Source organism: Microtus ochrogaster, chromosome 8 (assembly GCF_000317375.1).
Source record: "Microtus ochrogaster isolate Prairie Vole_2 chromosome 8, MicOch1.0, whole genome shotgun sequence".
Classification (NCBI taxonomy): domain Eukaryota; kingdom Metazoa; phylum Chordata; class Mammalia; order Rodentia; family Cricetidae; genus Microtus; species Microtus ochrogaster.
In genome coordinates, this window is record NC_022015.1 from 19,188,701 (window position 1) to 19,204,628 (window position 15,928).

General features: G+C 49.6%; 1 protein-coding gene across 1 annotated transcript in view; it reads left to right on the forward strand.

The window, feature by feature from the left end:
- The first annotated feature begins 321 nt into the window (after nucleotides 1–321).
- The window catches only part of Rabep2 (rabaptin, RAB GTPase binding effector protein 2), an 18,826-nt gene continuing 3,219 nt past the window's right edge, over nucleotides 322–15,928 (forward strand). The window contains exons 1-8 of the mRNA XM_005351204.2: nucleotides 322–1,117; nucleotides 1,549–1,758; nucleotides 8,581–8,738; nucleotides 11,665–11,775; nucleotides 11,863–12,207; nucleotides 12,645–12,740; nucleotides 12,837–12,935; nucleotides 15,447–15,602. Of these exons, the coding sequence (XP_005351261.2) occupies nucleotides 556–1,117; nucleotides 1,549–1,758; nucleotides 8,581–8,738; nucleotides 11,665–11,775; nucleotides 11,863–12,207; nucleotides 12,645–12,740; nucleotides 12,837–12,935; nucleotides 15,447–15,602 (1,737 nt within the window). The 5' untranslated portion in view covers nucleotides 322–555. The remainder of the gene's footprint in view (nucleotides 1,118–1,548; nucleotides 1,759–8,580; nucleotides 8,739–11,664; nucleotides 11,776–11,862; nucleotides 12,208–12,644; nucleotides 12,741–12,836; nucleotides 12,936–15,446; nucleotides 15,603–15,928) is intronic.

Genomic DNA, 15,928 nt, shown 5'->3' on the forward strand with positions numbered 1-15,928 from the left:
TTAGTTAAACTGCCTGCTTGTGCAAGTCCCCCTAGCTAACTGCTTATCTTAGATTCTGTTAAATCAATTGTTTGTGTAAAACCTTCCCCTGCAGCTGCAGGCACTCTTGCTCTAAACGCTTGGAACGCTTGGTACTACCCATGGGCCCTGAGTGTAGTCCCAGCCTGCCGGAGTAGACTTTCATTGGGCTAAATCCACCAGTAGGTACATTGGGAGGGGCGATGAGAATTATCTTGTCAGTTGAGGAGAGGTAATGGGTCTTACGACTAGCGTTGGCGCTGAAGAACTGAAGAACCTAGCCTGGTATAAGTACAGCGGCGTTACTTTACTGGACTTCGAAGGAGGTCACAAAGAGTCAAGGACTTACAGGTTCAAGCGCCCTTTATAGAAAACCGGTTTGGAGGCAGGGGAATCCAGTCTCCGTACTTATTTGAAGTGCTGTGACTCTCCAAGGCGAGAGAGAGGTCACACATAATGAGAGATTGACCTAGACCCAGGCTGCAGAGGAAAGATTTACAGCTCTGGGAGTGGAGAAGGGGATTTGTAGGAAGCCGTATGAAATGGGGGTGGAGACACGCAGGTTTTGCACCTCAGCCACCGACTGCGCCAGGCTTCAGAACGCCGACCCAACCCTGGCCCGCGGGGCGGAGGTGCTGGGAGGGCTGGGCAGCGTTTCGCTGTAACGCGATCCGGGCTACGGCGGAAGGGCGGCCGAGCGGAGGGAAGGGGGAGGCCGCGCGCCGCGTCCTCCAGGGCTACGGCCCGGCGTTCCAGGACGTAGGCTCCAGTGGAGCCGTGACAGACACGCGGGCTTCAGAGAAGACTGCCGCAGATCCCGAGCCGTCGTGCTTCCTGAGAGTGAGGACGCGCGGGAACGCTGACGCGCGGCCCGAGAGAGAGGCGGGACCCGAGCCCCGCAGCCACTCGAACGCCTTCGGCACGGCTCGGCAAAACCCCCACCACCTCCACCACCGCGGCCCCTCAGCCCCATCCGGAAACAGCCGAGCGGATCCGGAAACAGCCGAGCGGACCCGGAAGCGGGAGTGCCATCACCAGGGAGTGCGGGAATCCGCCGTTTGGGCTGAGACGATGGCAGCAGCTACACCGGCTGCCCTAGGTGAGGACCGGCGGCGCCGGCGGCCAGGGGTCGGTGCGTGAGGGCGCCGCCGTGCACGTGGGGAGTAGGGGGCTGGGGGCGGGGCCTAATGCGGCGGCGGGCGGCAGCCGGCCAGCACGGAGGCTTGGGAAGGGGGCGGGGCAACCACAGACCCAGGGTGGGCGGGGTCTGGATCGTGGGCGGGGCCTGAGGGTCGGGCAGGTAAGAAGTGGGGGAGGAGCGGAAGAGGGGGCGGGGCCACTGGAAGGGATTGGGTTGTCGTGCGGTACACTACAGTACACTGCGGGAGGCGGGAAGGGGCTGGGCCAGGTGAGTGGGTTGAGACCAGTGCGGATGGAGTCTGGGACTGGGTGACCGGACTGCTGGGTCTTCTGAGGTGCTAAGAGACCTACGAACCATGGGAAGAAAGGTTGGTCCCTGTCCCCCTACAGCGCCGAATCCCCAGCCCCAAGATGGGCAAAAGGATGCATCCGAGTCCAGTGAGCTCGAACGGCTTCGTGCTGAATTGGCGGGTGCCCTGGCAGAAATGGAAACCATGAAGGCTGTAGCGGAGGTGAGCGAGAGCACCAAGGCAGAGGCGGTGGCTGCGGTGCAGAGACAGTGTCAAGAGGAGGTGGCTTCCCTACAGGCCATCCTGAAAGGTGAGGAACCGCCCCCAAACACACCCACCTTCCAGACTATCAACCTCCATCCCTCTAACACAGGATGCAGGATGAGAAATTCAGGTGAGCTTCATGTCGCTCAGCAGAGAGAAGTCTGTGTCCCAGTCTGAGGAGAAACACAAGTGTTGTCATTAACTCTTGTCAGTCACCGCAAAGTGTAGCACTCATTTTTACCCATTCCCTCACGGTTGTCATTTCTCGACCTTGATGATGTCAAATCAGCCCTGAATACGAGCCAGAAACTTGTCATTTCCCTCAGCCTGTTCTCAAGATCTTGAGTTTTGTCCTGTGGTTTCCTTCCTTCCGAAGCGCCCCCCCCTCCCCCAGCACCCTATACAAACACATGCTCTCCTTCCTTCTCGTCCTCTGCCTCATGGCCTCTGGATTGATAGACAGCAGCTTTCCTGGTCCCAGGTCTCCCACCTTTCCCTATTCTCTGCCCTTCTCTGAGCAGAGACTAGAGTCTCTTCAAGGATGGCAGATCTGCCCTTCCTCTGTGTCCTGGCAGTAGCATTGTTTTAGCCAGCTCTATTGAGCTACTGCCCCAGCCTGACAGATCTCCCTCTGTGGTCTGCCCTTGACCTTGGCTTCCACAGTAAACTGCCTAAAATTTCCATCTCACCTTACCAGGCACGGAGGTTTATTGTAATCCCAGCTCTGGTGGTTGGAGTTTGACATATACCTAGGAGCTTGCTGGCCAGACAGTCTAGCTGAGGTGGAGAGCTCCAAGGTCAGCAAGAAACCCTCCCTCAAAAGTAAGGTAGAGAGCAACTAAGGGAAATACCTGATATTGCCCTCTGGCTTGTGTGAGTGTGCACACCGTGAGCATTGCGGCCTGGACGGAAAGTATCCTGGCTGTCCGGGGCCAAGGAATACCACAGTCACTGTAAGGAGAGCAATTTACAGCTCTGCTCCAGGGAAAGGTTTCCCCAGTGCAAGTGTAACAACTCTTAGCTGGCAGGGGAAGGTTTCTGCAGGGAAGTTTGTTTGTTTGTTTTTGCATTTTCGAGACAGGGTTTCTCCATAGCTTTTGGTTCCTGTCCTGGAACTAGCTCTTGTAGATCCTCCTGCCCTCTGCCTCCTGAGTGCTGTGATTAAAGGCGTGCGCCACCACCGCCCGGCTTGCAGAGAAGTTTTTACAGCTCTGCTAGCTAAGAGGCAAAAGTGTTACAGCAATGCTCTGAGCTCCGAAAGATCCCAGAGTGTAACAACTCTGCTCCACTAGGGGAAAGTTTCCCCGGAAAAAAGTGTTACAGCAATGAGCTGTGCTCTGAAAGTTGTTACAGTTCTGCTCAGATCCCGGAATGTAACAACTGTGCTCTGCTAAGGGAAAGTTCCGGGTGAAAGTGGTACAGTTCAGCTCAGATCCAGGAGTATAACAACTCTGCTCCCTAGGGGAACATTTCCCCAGTGAAAGTGTTACAGCAATGCTCTGCTCCGAAAGTTGTTACAGTTCTGCTCAGATCCGGGACGTTTCCCTGGTGAAAGTATTATAGTTCAGCTCAGATTCCAGAGTGTAGCAACTCTGCCCAGCTAGGGGAAAGTTTCTCCAGTGAAAGTGTTACAGTTCCCCTCTCAGGAAAGTTGTTACAGCTGGGCTCCGCTTCAGGGAAAATGTCACACTGCACAGCAGACCTCACTGGAGGTTTATTGGGAAGGAAGAATCCAGGAGGTTATATGCCTGGGTGAGAACAGTAGCAAACTGAACAGAATATTGTATACATAATAATAAATAAATAAATAAATAAATAAATAAATAAATAAATAAATAAATATTTTTAAAAAAAAAAAGAAAAAGGTGTATCCTAAGTTATAACAGTGGCTTCTCTTTATTGAGCACGGACCGTATTCCAGACACAGAGCTAAATGCTCTATAAAGTATTCTTTTTATTTTATTTTATTTTTATTCATTAATTAGGCTTTGGGTTTTCAAGATAGAGTTTATCTATATAGCCTTGACTGTCCTGGAACTCGCTTTGTAGACCAGGCTAGCCTCAAACTCACAGAGATTCACCTGTTTCTGCCTCCTGCTTGCTGGGATTAAAGGATTGCGCCACCACCACCTGACTCATTAATTTTATGAGACAAGGCTCAAGCTGGCTTCAAACTGTATGTGAACTTGCACATTTTTTCAATTTAGAATTAGGTGTGTGTGTGTGTGTGTGAAAGAGGGAGCCATGGGGCTGTCATGCATGCTGTGCTACTCATGTTGGCCCATAGGACACCTTTATGGATTCAGTTCTCTCCATCCACCTTTATGTGAGTTCTAGATACTGAACTCGGATCATTGGGCTTTCATGACAAGCCCCTTGAACAGCTGAACTACCTTGATGGCCTTAAACTTGTGATCTTCATCCTGCATGTGCTGGGATTAAAGCATGCACCACCACCCCTGGTTTTATGCAGTATGGGACTCTGACCCAGGGTCTATTTGTGCCAGGGAAGCACACCACTCACCAAGCCTCATCCCCAGCCCCATTTTTGTTTTGTTTTGTTTGGTTTTGGTTTTGGTTCTATTTTTTGTTTTTGTTTTTGTTTTTTCAAGACAAGGTTACTCTGTAGCTTTTTGGTACCTGTCCTGGAACTAGCTCTTGTAGACCAGGCTGGCCTCGAACTCACAGAGATCCGCCTGCCTCTGCCTCCCAAGTGCTGGGATTAAAGGCGTGCGCCACCACCGCCCGGCTGGTTTTGGTTTTTGAGGACAGGATTTTGCTGTAGCTTTGGAGCATGTCCTGGAACTAGCTCTTGTAGACCAGGCTGGCCTCGAACTCACAGAGATTTGCCTATGTCTGCCCCCCGAGTGCTGGGATTAAAGGCATGTGCCACCACCGCCCAGCCCTATTTTTGTTTTGTTTTTTTTTCCATCAGGATCTTACACTGTAACCTAAGCTAGACTAGGACTCATTTTCTAGTATAGCCTCGAATTCAAGGTAACCTGTAGTATGAGGCTGCTTATTCATTTCCTGGCCGCCCAGACTCTCAAAATAACCATACAGAAACTGTATTAATTAAATCACTGCTTGGCCTATTAGCTCTAACTTCTTTTTTCTAAAAAAAGATTTATTTATTTATTGTGTATACATACAACATTCTGCCTCCATGTATGTCTACATGCCAGAAGAGGGCGCCAGATCTCATTACAGATATTTGTGAGGCACCATGTGGTTGCTGGGAATTGAACTCATGACCTCTGGAAGAGCAGCCAGTGCTCTTAACCACTGAGCCACGTCTCCAGCCCCTAGCTCTAACTTCTTATTGACTAGCTTTTACATCTTAACCCACTTCCATTATTTTATATTTTACCATGAGGATCATGGCCTACTGGCAAGGTTCCAACCATATCTGTCTCCGGCAACTCCATGGCTTCTCCCTGACTCCGCCTCCTTTCTCCCAGCATTCAGTTTAGGTTTCTCTGCCTAGCTCTATTCTACCCTATCATGGGCTCAAGACAATTCCTTTATTAACCAGTGGTATTCACAGCATACAAAGGGGAATCCCATATTAGTAACCTTCCTGCTTCAGCCTCCTAGGTACTAGAGTTTTGGATATGAGCTACCGTCCTTGGCTATGTTTAATCTTTTTTAAAAAGTATTTATTTATTTATTATGTATACAATATTCTGTCTGTGTGCATGTCTGCAGGCCAGAAGAGGGCACCAGACCTCTTTACAAATGGTTGTGAGCCACCATGTGGTTGCCAGGAATTAAACTCAGGACCTTTGGAAGAGCAGGCAATGCTCTTAACCACTGAGCCACCTTTCCAGCCTGGCTATGTTTAATCTTAACAAACTCTTTGAAGCAGGGGTTATTATCTGACTGTTTTACAGGAAAAGCATAGAATCACAAACAGGTTCACTTGCATGCCTATGAGTGAGTGATACAGCCACATAGCAGCAAATTTTAACCCATACAGTTTGTCAACTTCTTTTTCTTTCTTTTATTTTCTTTCTTTCTTTTTTTTTTTTTTTTTTTTTTCGAGACAGGGTTTCTCTGTAGCTTTGGATCCTGTGTCCTGGAACTAGCTCTTGTAGACCAGGCTGGCCTTGAACTCACAGAGATCCGCCTGCCTCTGCCTCCCAAGTGCTGGGAATAAAAGTGTGCACCACCACCACCACCTGGCATAACTTTAGTACATGTTAAGATAAAACTTGGACTGGAGATAGCTCTGCAGGTAAAGCGTGATGGTTTGAGTAGAATTCCTAGAACGCACAGGGTGGAAGGAGAAAGTCAGCTCCCCAGGTTGTACTCTGACCTCTACCCCTTACAGCAGAAACCAGAGAACCTGCCTGAACATGGTAGAAGGCGAGAACCTAGCCCTGAATATTATCCTTCTAACTGCCACATGTAATTTGGCACATGATTACATGCAATTACATAATAATTTAAAAATTTTTATTGTATTTATTGTGTGTGTGTGTGTGTCTGTGATGGAGTACTTGTGGGAATTGATTCCTTTTACCAAGTGGATCCCAGAGATGGACCTCAGATTTTTAGGCATGGTAGTGCATGCCTTTAGTTCCAGTACTCAGGAGGCAAAGCCAGGGGGATATCTCTGAGTTCCAAGCCATCCTGGTCTATATAGTAAATTCCAGGGCTGCACAGTCAGACACTATTTCAAAAAAATAAACACTGGGCAGTCATGGTCATGCACACCTGTAATCCCAGCATGGTAAAACACGCCTGTAGTACCAGCATGATAACGCACACCTCTGATAGCACACACCTGTAATCACAGTATGGTAACACACACCTGTAATCCCAGCATGGTAACCCACACCTGTAATCTCAGAATGGTAACTCACACCTCGGTAGCACACACCTGTAATCACAGCATGGTAACTCACACCTGTAATCCCAGCATGGTAACCCACACCTGTAATCCCAGCATGGTAACTCACACCTTGGTAGCACACACCTGTAACCCCGGCATGGTAACACATGCCTGTAATCCCAGCATGTAGGAAACAGAGTCTGAACCGTCTCAAGTTTCAGGCCTCCTTTGAAAAAAAGCAAAATAAATGAATAAGCAACTGAGGAAAGACAAAATATTAATGTCTGTTTAACACCCCTTCTGCTAGCAATCTAGAGCTTAATTTCCAGACCCCTTAGCTTGGCATTCAAAGCCTTAAGAGCCATGTCCACTTTTGCACCCTTCCCTGAATCCTTTGTGTACCCTTACATTTGGGCCAGACACACCAGCCCATGGTGATCCTGTCACCTTATCTTCCCTTCCTGGCCAGGCTCACAGGGCACTGTTCCTTCCTTTGGGATCCATAGTTGGGGAGTAGGCCTTCTCACCCCACATCCTTACCACTTGCCTCTGTCTTCTGAATACTGGGGTTAAAGGGTGTATCACCATGCCCAGCTCTCTGCTACCATAATTGGTTCTTCAGTGGTACAGTTTACCCCTGTGCATAAGTCGCAGCGAAAGTGACAACTTCCATAATAAGAATTCTAGCTCACATGGGGGCTGGAGAGATGGCTCAGAGGTTAAGAGCACTGGCTGTACTTCCAGAGGTCCTGAGTTCAATTCCCAGTAACCACATGGTAGCTCACAACCATCTTAATGATATCTGGTGCCCGCTTCCTCTTCTGACCTGCAGGCAGACATGCAAACAGAACATCATATATTAAATAAATAAATATTTTTAAAAAAAAAAATTCCAAATTGCTGGGTGGTATCACCTTTAATCCCAGACTCAGGAGGAGGCAGGTGGTTCTCTGTGAGTTCAAGGCCAGCCTGGTCTACAGAGTAAGTTCTAGGACAGCCAGAGCTACACAAAGAAACCCTACCTAATAAATAAGTTAATTAATTACTATTCCAGCTCATACTGCAGTCTACCTGCAGTTTCTGTCACAGGCTGCACAGGCAGTGCCTTGGACTGTATTTGGCTTGTCTTAGAGTCCAGGTCCTGTTTTAGCCACAAAATCCAGATAATGTCACACTGTGCTTGAGAAAGGGAACTGGGCATTTGGGGACCATAGATACACCCATCAGCCTGCTGGTGGCTATTTGGAAATTGTCAGTGACCATTCTGCTCAACTTGGTTATCTCTTGCTTGGTTTTGTTTATTGAGACAGATTTTCTCTGTAACTTTGAAGCCTGTCCTGAAACTCACTCTGTAGACCAGGCTGGCCTCGAATTCACAGAGATCCGCCTGCCTCTGCCTCCCGAGTGCTGGGTTTAAAGACCTGCACCACCATGGCGCTGCCCAATTTGTCAGTCTTCCAAGACATCATTTATCCAGCTCTCCCTTCACGCTGACCTGCACGCTGCACCTGTCTGTGGCTTCCACCATGCCAAAGAAGCTATTCCTTTGTCAAGATACCTCCTGGCAAAATGGAGGACTCATATTTGAGACAATTTATGTCTTATGAATGATTTGAAAGAAATACTTTCAATTTTCTTTTCTGCATATACAAAACAGTCTCCTATGAAGTGACTTTTCAGCTTGGGATTTTGGGGATTTGGGTTTGTTATGTTTGCTGTGCTGGAATGGCAGGGGGCTCAGTTTTTGGTCTTTACCCTTATGATATTTTGCTTCCTTTGTTTTTACTAATAGGCCTCATACTTGCCTGGTTTTAGTAAAAATATCCTGGGGCCAGTTCCGCAGCTGGACTGTGTCTGAGCAGCATACGGTATGCCAAATGATTGACACTTTACACGTCATCCTGACACTTGCTCCTGAGGACTAGTGCATAGAGGTGCTGCAGTCTTGCCCGGCTCCATTACCATGGTAACTGCTGCAGCTGCTCACCTGGGAGAGGGCAGGCACCAAGCACCCATCCTTCCTGCCCACAGACTCCATCAGCAGCTACGAGACCCAGATCACAGCCCTGAAACAGGAGCGGCAGCAGCAGCAGCAGGACTCTGAGGAGAAGGATCGAGAGCTGGGCCACCTCAAACAGCTGCTGGCCCGGGCCCACCCCCTGGACTCCTTGGAGAAGCAAATGGAAAAGGTTGGGGTGGGATGGACTGCCCTATCCCTGGGGGTTGGGACAGTAGTGATTGTTGGTATCTCATTGCCTGTCACTGGACACAGTAACGACTCCAGGTAGAACGCAGAGTGCTTAGCAGGATCCTTGCTAGAAGTGACCAAGGTTATTTACCTCTAGAAACAAGGTCAGGCACAAGGAGGAGAGCAACTAACCCTTTCCACGCTAGACACTGCTGAGTGCTCGGCAGTGAGCACCGTTCTTGTTCTCGGGCCCCCTTGGGATAATGCACCCTTTAGTGTCACTACCATTAATAACAATAGGAAACTGGGTGTGGTGACAGACACTGATAGTCCCAGCCATTTGGGAGGTGGAGGTAGGAGGGTGGGTTGAGCCCAGGGCTTCAAGATGGCCTGGATAACATAGTAAGAACCACGATCTTGCTGTGTAGCCCAGGCTGGTCTTGAACTTGCCAAAGGTCTCCTGCTTCAGCTTCTGAGTTCTGGGATTTATTGGCATGCACACCATAGCTAACTAGAAACCTGAAAAGGTGTGTGTGTTCATATGTACAAATGCGTGCATATATATATATATATATATATATATATATTATTTATTTATTTATTTATTTATGTATGTATGTATATAGTGTTCTGTCTGTGTGTATGCCTGCAGGCCAGAAGAGGGCACCAGACCCCATTACAGATGGTTGTGAGCCACCATGTGGTTGCTGGGAATTGAACTCAGGACCTTTGGAAGAGCAGGCAATGCTCTTAACCACTGAGCCATCTCTCCAGCCCCACTCTATATATTTTTAATACCTGCACGTGGAGAAACATATCTATAATCCCAGCACTGGAGAAGCTGGGCAGAAGAATTCTGGGTTTGAGGCTAGCCTAAGAGTACATAGTCACACCACCACCTAAGAGACAATGAATACAATTACATTCTAAGGCGTGTGGATTTCCAGATGCTTCCTCTTGTGAGCGGTGTGCATTCTTACCTTACTTGATCTTCACAGAAGCTCTGGGAGGCCAGTATTTAGTTAGTGCCTGAGGAAACAAGAGCTAGAGTCAATTTCCTTGCTCGTGAAAGCAAAGAGCAAGCAGGAGCCCAGGGCTAGAGCTGTGATCGGTTTGCTGGAGTGCTTGCCTAACACATATGAAGCCCTGGGTTCAGTCCCAGCACTGCGTAAAACCGGGCATGGTGACACACATCTGCGCTCCTAGCATTACAGAAGCCTGGGATGTGACACACATCTGTGCTCCTGGCATTACGGAAGCCTGGGATGTGAAACCTTACCTCAAAAATCAAAACTGCAAAACTGGGGCCCAAGAAAGGAAGTCTTTGACCTGCAGCTTCCACTGGAAGTTGCTGTTTGCTTTCAGGCCTCCTCTGGGCTGAGAACAGGGTGAGGCTCAGTGTCAGCCTCCAGGGACAGCAGAAGGAGCATCAAGTCTGTCGGGCAGGTTCCGATGCGGCATTCAGCTGTGCTGTGTATTTTGCTGTACATACAATGTGCATTCCATGGCTTCAGACAGCGTCAGACACCCTGTCTATGACACATGCAGCTAAGTGAGTTTGTCTGAGGAGACTTTGGGGCATTCAAGAGGCCGAAAGAGCTGAGAGAGATGGTCACAGATGAAGCATGTCTGGAGCACGTGGCGGGGGCAGGGCTGCTTGTTTTGTGGTTTGTCAGAGACAGGCTTTCTCTGGGTAGCCTTGGCTGACCTGGAACTCATACTGTAGACCAAGCTGACCTCGAACTCACAGAGATCCGCCTGCCTCTGCCTCCTGAGTGCTGAGATTCCAGGCGTGCGCCACCTCTGCCTGGCAGGGCTGTTTGTTTTCACTGACCCCATGCAGGATCCTAAGCTTGAAAAGAGACAGTCAAGAAACAGTCAGCTTTCTGCATTGGGAAGGCAGGCCGGGAAGACGTGTCGGTTAAGATGGGGTTGGCTGCATGTGATCGGAAACACAACTCAGCAGTTGTTTAAATGAGATAATTGTTTTTTCCTGAAAGTCCATACTGATAAAACAGTCCTTAGAAACCCAGACTTCTGGGACTGGATAGAGGACTTGGCAGTTAAGAGCACTTGCTGCTCTTCCAGAGGATCCAGGTTCGGTTTCCTGAACCTACTTGATGGCTCACAACTGTCTGTAACTCTAGTTCTAGAGGATCAGACGCCCTCTTCTGGTGTCTGGGTGCACTAGATAATGCACACGATGTGTGTGTATATATGCCAGCAAAGCATGCATATGCATAAGATAAAATACTGAAATCTGTCTTTAAAACAAGAAACTTAGGCTTCTGTATTGCTGTTTGACTGTAGCTGGTAGGTTACCTCATGGTCCAAGGTAGTTGCTTGAATGCCAGGCATCAGATCCACATTCCAGTCAGCAAGGAGTTATAAAGCAAGGCACATCTTCCTTTAAGGAGCTGGCCTGTAAATTCACATACTGCACATGCGCTTACATCCCATTAGCTAGAACTAAGTTGTGTGATAGCCTTTAGCTCCAGAGCAGCCAAGCGATGCAGGCGATGCTAGAGAACCAAGACCACATGCCCCGTTAAAAACCGGAGGTCCTGCTGGGCGGTGGTGGTGCACACCTTTAATCCCAGCACTCGGGAGGCAGAGGCAGGCGGATCTCTGTGAGTTCGAGGCCAGCCTGGTCTACAAGAGCTAGTTCCAGGACAGGAACCAAAAAGCTACGGAGAAACCCTGTCGCGAAAATTAAAAAAAACAAAAAAACCCGGAGGTCCTGTGATATAAAAGGCGCATGACGGGATGATGAAGCTAGTCTTGGCCTCGGCCCCTTTCCCTGGGAGCACTTAGCACGGGTGTTCTGGAGTCTTGCTGGTGGGCATAACCTTCCGGGAGGATTAGAACAGTTGGTGGCCCTCACTCTGGAGGGAGGGGCTGTCACTGCCCAATGCCCATCCATCCAGGCTCACGAAGACTCCGAGAAGCTCCGGGAGATTGTATTACCCATGGAGCAGGAGATCGCAGAGCTGAAAGGAAAGCTGCTGCGGGCGGAAGAGCTGATCCAAGAGATCCAGGTGAGGAGAAGAGGGGACATCGGGCGCTGAGGGGAGGGGGGTGCCCGAGACCCTGGCTTCCAGCCTCTTCCCTGCAATGTTCCCTAGAGACGACCAAGGCAGCAGGCCTCCCTGCACGGCTCCACCGAGCTGCTTCCGCTGTCAAGGAACCCCTCACCTCCACTGGAAGCCTTGGAGGAGCCAGGTGGAGACGCAGGCTCAGCTGCGGAGGCCTTTGCCCACAACTGTGACGACAGTGCCTCCATCTCTTCCTTCTCCCTCGGTGGGGCAGCCAGTACTGCCTCCCTGCGAGGCTCCCAGGGCCTAAGCCCTGAACAGGAAGAGACGGCTTCTCTGGTGTCCACTGGCACTCTGGTCCCTGAGGGTATCTACCTACCCCCTCCTGGGTACCAGCTTGTTCCAGATAGCCAGTGGGAGCAGCTGCAGGTAGAGGTGAGTGGACTGAGCTAGGGCCTGTGATGTACCTACCTCCCGCTTTTATGTAGGGGGCTTGCGCTAAAGCTGCAGAGGAGAGGCCAGTGAGAGAGAGAAAGGTCTCCTCCCAGCAAAGGAAGTTGGGCGTAGCGTGAGTAGGGATGCTGTAGAAAGTAATGTTATGGTGAGAAATGCCCAGAACAAAACTGAAAAGGGGCGGGGTGTGGCTCAGCGGTAGAGCTCTTCTAGCCTGTGTGAGTCCCCGGCAGTGGGGAAGAAAAGAAGAAATTGTAAGTAGCCCAGAAGATGGCAGCAGAGATGGCAAGAAGTAAAAGGTATCTTTCCACTTTAGAGAAGCAGCAGGACCTACTGAGGGATGGAGGGGGAGGGGGAGAGAAGGCATGAACCCCTGCCAGCAGAGCTGAAAAAATAAGTCTGAGGTATGGGTCTGGCAGGGGAAGCAGCTACAGAAAGACCTGGAGAGTGTCAGCCGGGAGCGGGACGAGCTGCAGGAAGGCCTGAGACGGAGCAATGAGGACTGTGCCAAGCAAGTAAGTTCAGCCTCATTTCTGGAACCCACAGGGCCCTCTGGCCTCCTGCCGCCCCCGCCCCAACATCCCTCTCATTTTACCCTCTTTCCTCCTTAGATGCAGGTGCTCCTAGCCCAGGTCCAGAACTCAGAGCAGCTGCTTCGAACTCTGCAGGGGACCGTGAGCCAGGCTCAAGAACGCGTGCAGCTGCAGATGGTGAGTGCCGCATCGAGGCTGAGAGGTCAGGACCACTGGGGGCGCTAGAGGGCGTGGGAAACCAAGCGCCAGCCCTGCCCCCATCCAACTGCTCTCACTAGGTGAGTGAAGACATTGAGGGCAGCCTGGCTGTGGCCAGAGCTGTGTAATTTTGAACTAACCCCACCACCTTGGAGTGTACTGGTTACCATTTGTAAACTGAGCTAATGCCATCTAGTCTGCAGAATCAGGAGGACTGAAAACAGATCAGCACTGATCAGTTCCACCCCGAAGTGTGTGAGTGGCCAGGTGTCCTGCTTTTAAAGAGAAGCCAGAGATCTGGAAATGTATATATTGCCTCCCAGTTTTAAAGTTGGCAACTACATGAGGCTGGAGAGATGACTCAGTGGTTAAGAGCACTAGCTATTCTTCCATAGGCCCTGAGATCAGTTCCCAGCAACCACATGGTGGCTCATAAACATCTATAGTGGGATCTGATGTCCTCTTCTGACATAAAGGCATTCATAAAGATAGAACACTCATACATAAGTCAATCTTTAATAAAATGAAATAAAGTTGTTAGTTACGTCGGCGCTTAAAAAAGCATGCTTGAGGGGCTAGCGAGATGGCTCAAGTGGGTAGAAGTACTTGCCACAAAGCCTGGTGACCTGAGTTTGACATCCGGGACCCATATGGAATGAGAACTGATTTAGCAGGTTGTCCTCTGACCTCCACACATGCTTGTGAATGCACATTCTTTTTTTTTTTTTAATGTGTACAGTGTTCTGCCTGCATGTATGCCTGCAAGGCAGAAGAGAGTACCAGATCCCACTATAGATGGTTATGAGCTATCATGTGGTTGCTGAGAATTGAACTCAGGACCTCTAGAAGGGCAGCCAGTGCTCTTAACCTCGGAGCCATCTCTTCAGTCCTGTATGTATGCACATTCTAAATCAGGTGTGATCCCAGCACACAGGAGTTTGAGACAGGAGGATCATGAGTTTGAGGTTAGCCCAGACTATAGCAAGATGATACACTACACAATACACACACATATGTACAAACACCTAGTGCATGGGCACCAACACACATACACATATAGTATAGTAAAAATAAATTTTAAAAACACGTGCTTAGCCAGGCGGTGGTGGCACACGCCTTTAATCCCAGCACTCGGGAGGCAGAGGCAGGCAGATCTCTGTGAGTTTGAGACCAGCCTGGTCTACAGAGCTAGTTCCAGGACATGCTCCAAAGGCACAGAGAAACCCTGTCTCAAAAAACCAAAAAAAAAAACAAAAAAAAAAAAAAAACCAAAAACCACGTTGTGCTTGTCTGGCATGCACAGAGTCCTGGGTTCAGTCCCCAGCACCATGTAAACTGATTACATACTTCTGCATGTAATCCCAGCACTCAGGAGATGGAGGCAGAGGGGCCTGGAGAAATAGCTCATGGTTAAGGACGTTTGCTTGTCTTCCAGAAGACCTGGGTTCAGTACCTTCATGGTGGCTTGCTTTTATAACCCAGTTCCAGCGTATCCAGTGCCCTCCTGTGGCCTCAGGTGCCAGGACACACATGATACACACACCACATGAAGGCGAACGTTCATGCTCATAAATTTCTTTTAAAGAAGTTTGGAGCCGGGGGCTGAAGAGATGATTTAGTGGTTAAGAGCCCTGACTGTTCTTCCAGAGGTTCTGAGTTCAATTCCTAGCAACCACATGGTGGCTCATCACCACCTGTAATGAGATCTGGTGCCCTCTTCTGGCCTGCAAGGACTCATGCAGGCAGAACACTGCATACATAATAAATATTCAAAAAAAAAAGTTTAAAGTCATCCTTGACTGCCACAAGTTTGAGGCCAGCCTGGGCTTTAAAAGCAGGAACATGTGTTGTGGGCGGGTGTAGCACTCAGAAGGCTGAGACAGAAGGATCACTAGTTCAGGCTAGCCTTGACACATAGTGAGACTCTGTCTAAAGAAGGAAGGGGGCAGCTGGAGAGATGGCTTAGTGGCTAAAAGCACTGGCTGCTCCTTTCACGGGACCCAGGTTTAGTTCTCAGCACCCATGTGGTAGCTCACAACCATCTGTAAATACAGTTCCGAGAGATCTGACATCCCCTTCTGGCCTCCATGTGGTGTGTGGCTGCACATAAATATATAGGCAAACGCTCATACACTTGAAATAAATCTTTTTTTTTTAAATGCCATCTAAATGAAATACCCACAGTGGGCTGTGGCTGCCAGTGTCAGCAGGGACAGAATCTGAAGAGGTTAGAGCCAGAGAGAGCAATAGTTTCTGCTTAGGCCAGTCAGTAACAGCACATACCATTAATCCCTTGAGGCCAGCCTGGAATACAGAGCAAGTTCCAGGACAGCCAGGGCTACACAGAGAAACCTTCTGTCTTGAAAAAAGGGGGAGGGGGGAGGTCAGGAGGCCAGGGCTTTCCAGATATCAGGCTACCGGGGGCTCTGGGTTTAGCCGCAGGGACTAGAGACAGTCCTCTGATCGCCTTATACTTTGGTATGTCCCCAGGCAGAGCTGGCCACTTCTCACAAGTGCCTGTACCATGAGGTTAAAAGACTGAACGAAGAAAACCAAGGGCTTCGGGCTGAGCAGCTGCCATCCTCCACCCTCCAGGGCCCAGAGCAGTGGGAGAACGAGGGCGAGGCCCTGCCCAGCTCCATACAGGTAAACTGCACCAGAGCACCTGATACCAGCCTGTGGCTGTCTCCTCCCAAGGACCTGAGGACGGACCCTGGCCCTCATGTATTAGCTGTGTCTAAGACTCGTTTTCTTCATCTATGGAACCACACCAGCTTTCCACGGTTGGCATGAAAATAAAGAATTAAAAGTGTTGGCCACAAGGAAGGGAGCGGAGATTATGACGGCCATTTTTACCACACCCCATGCTGCTCGCACTGCCCTCACTGCAAGGGGTTAACTGCAGCCCCAAGCAGGCTGGACAGTATTGTACCACTGAAGCAGACCTTGAGCCCTTGATGTTGTTTGTTGTT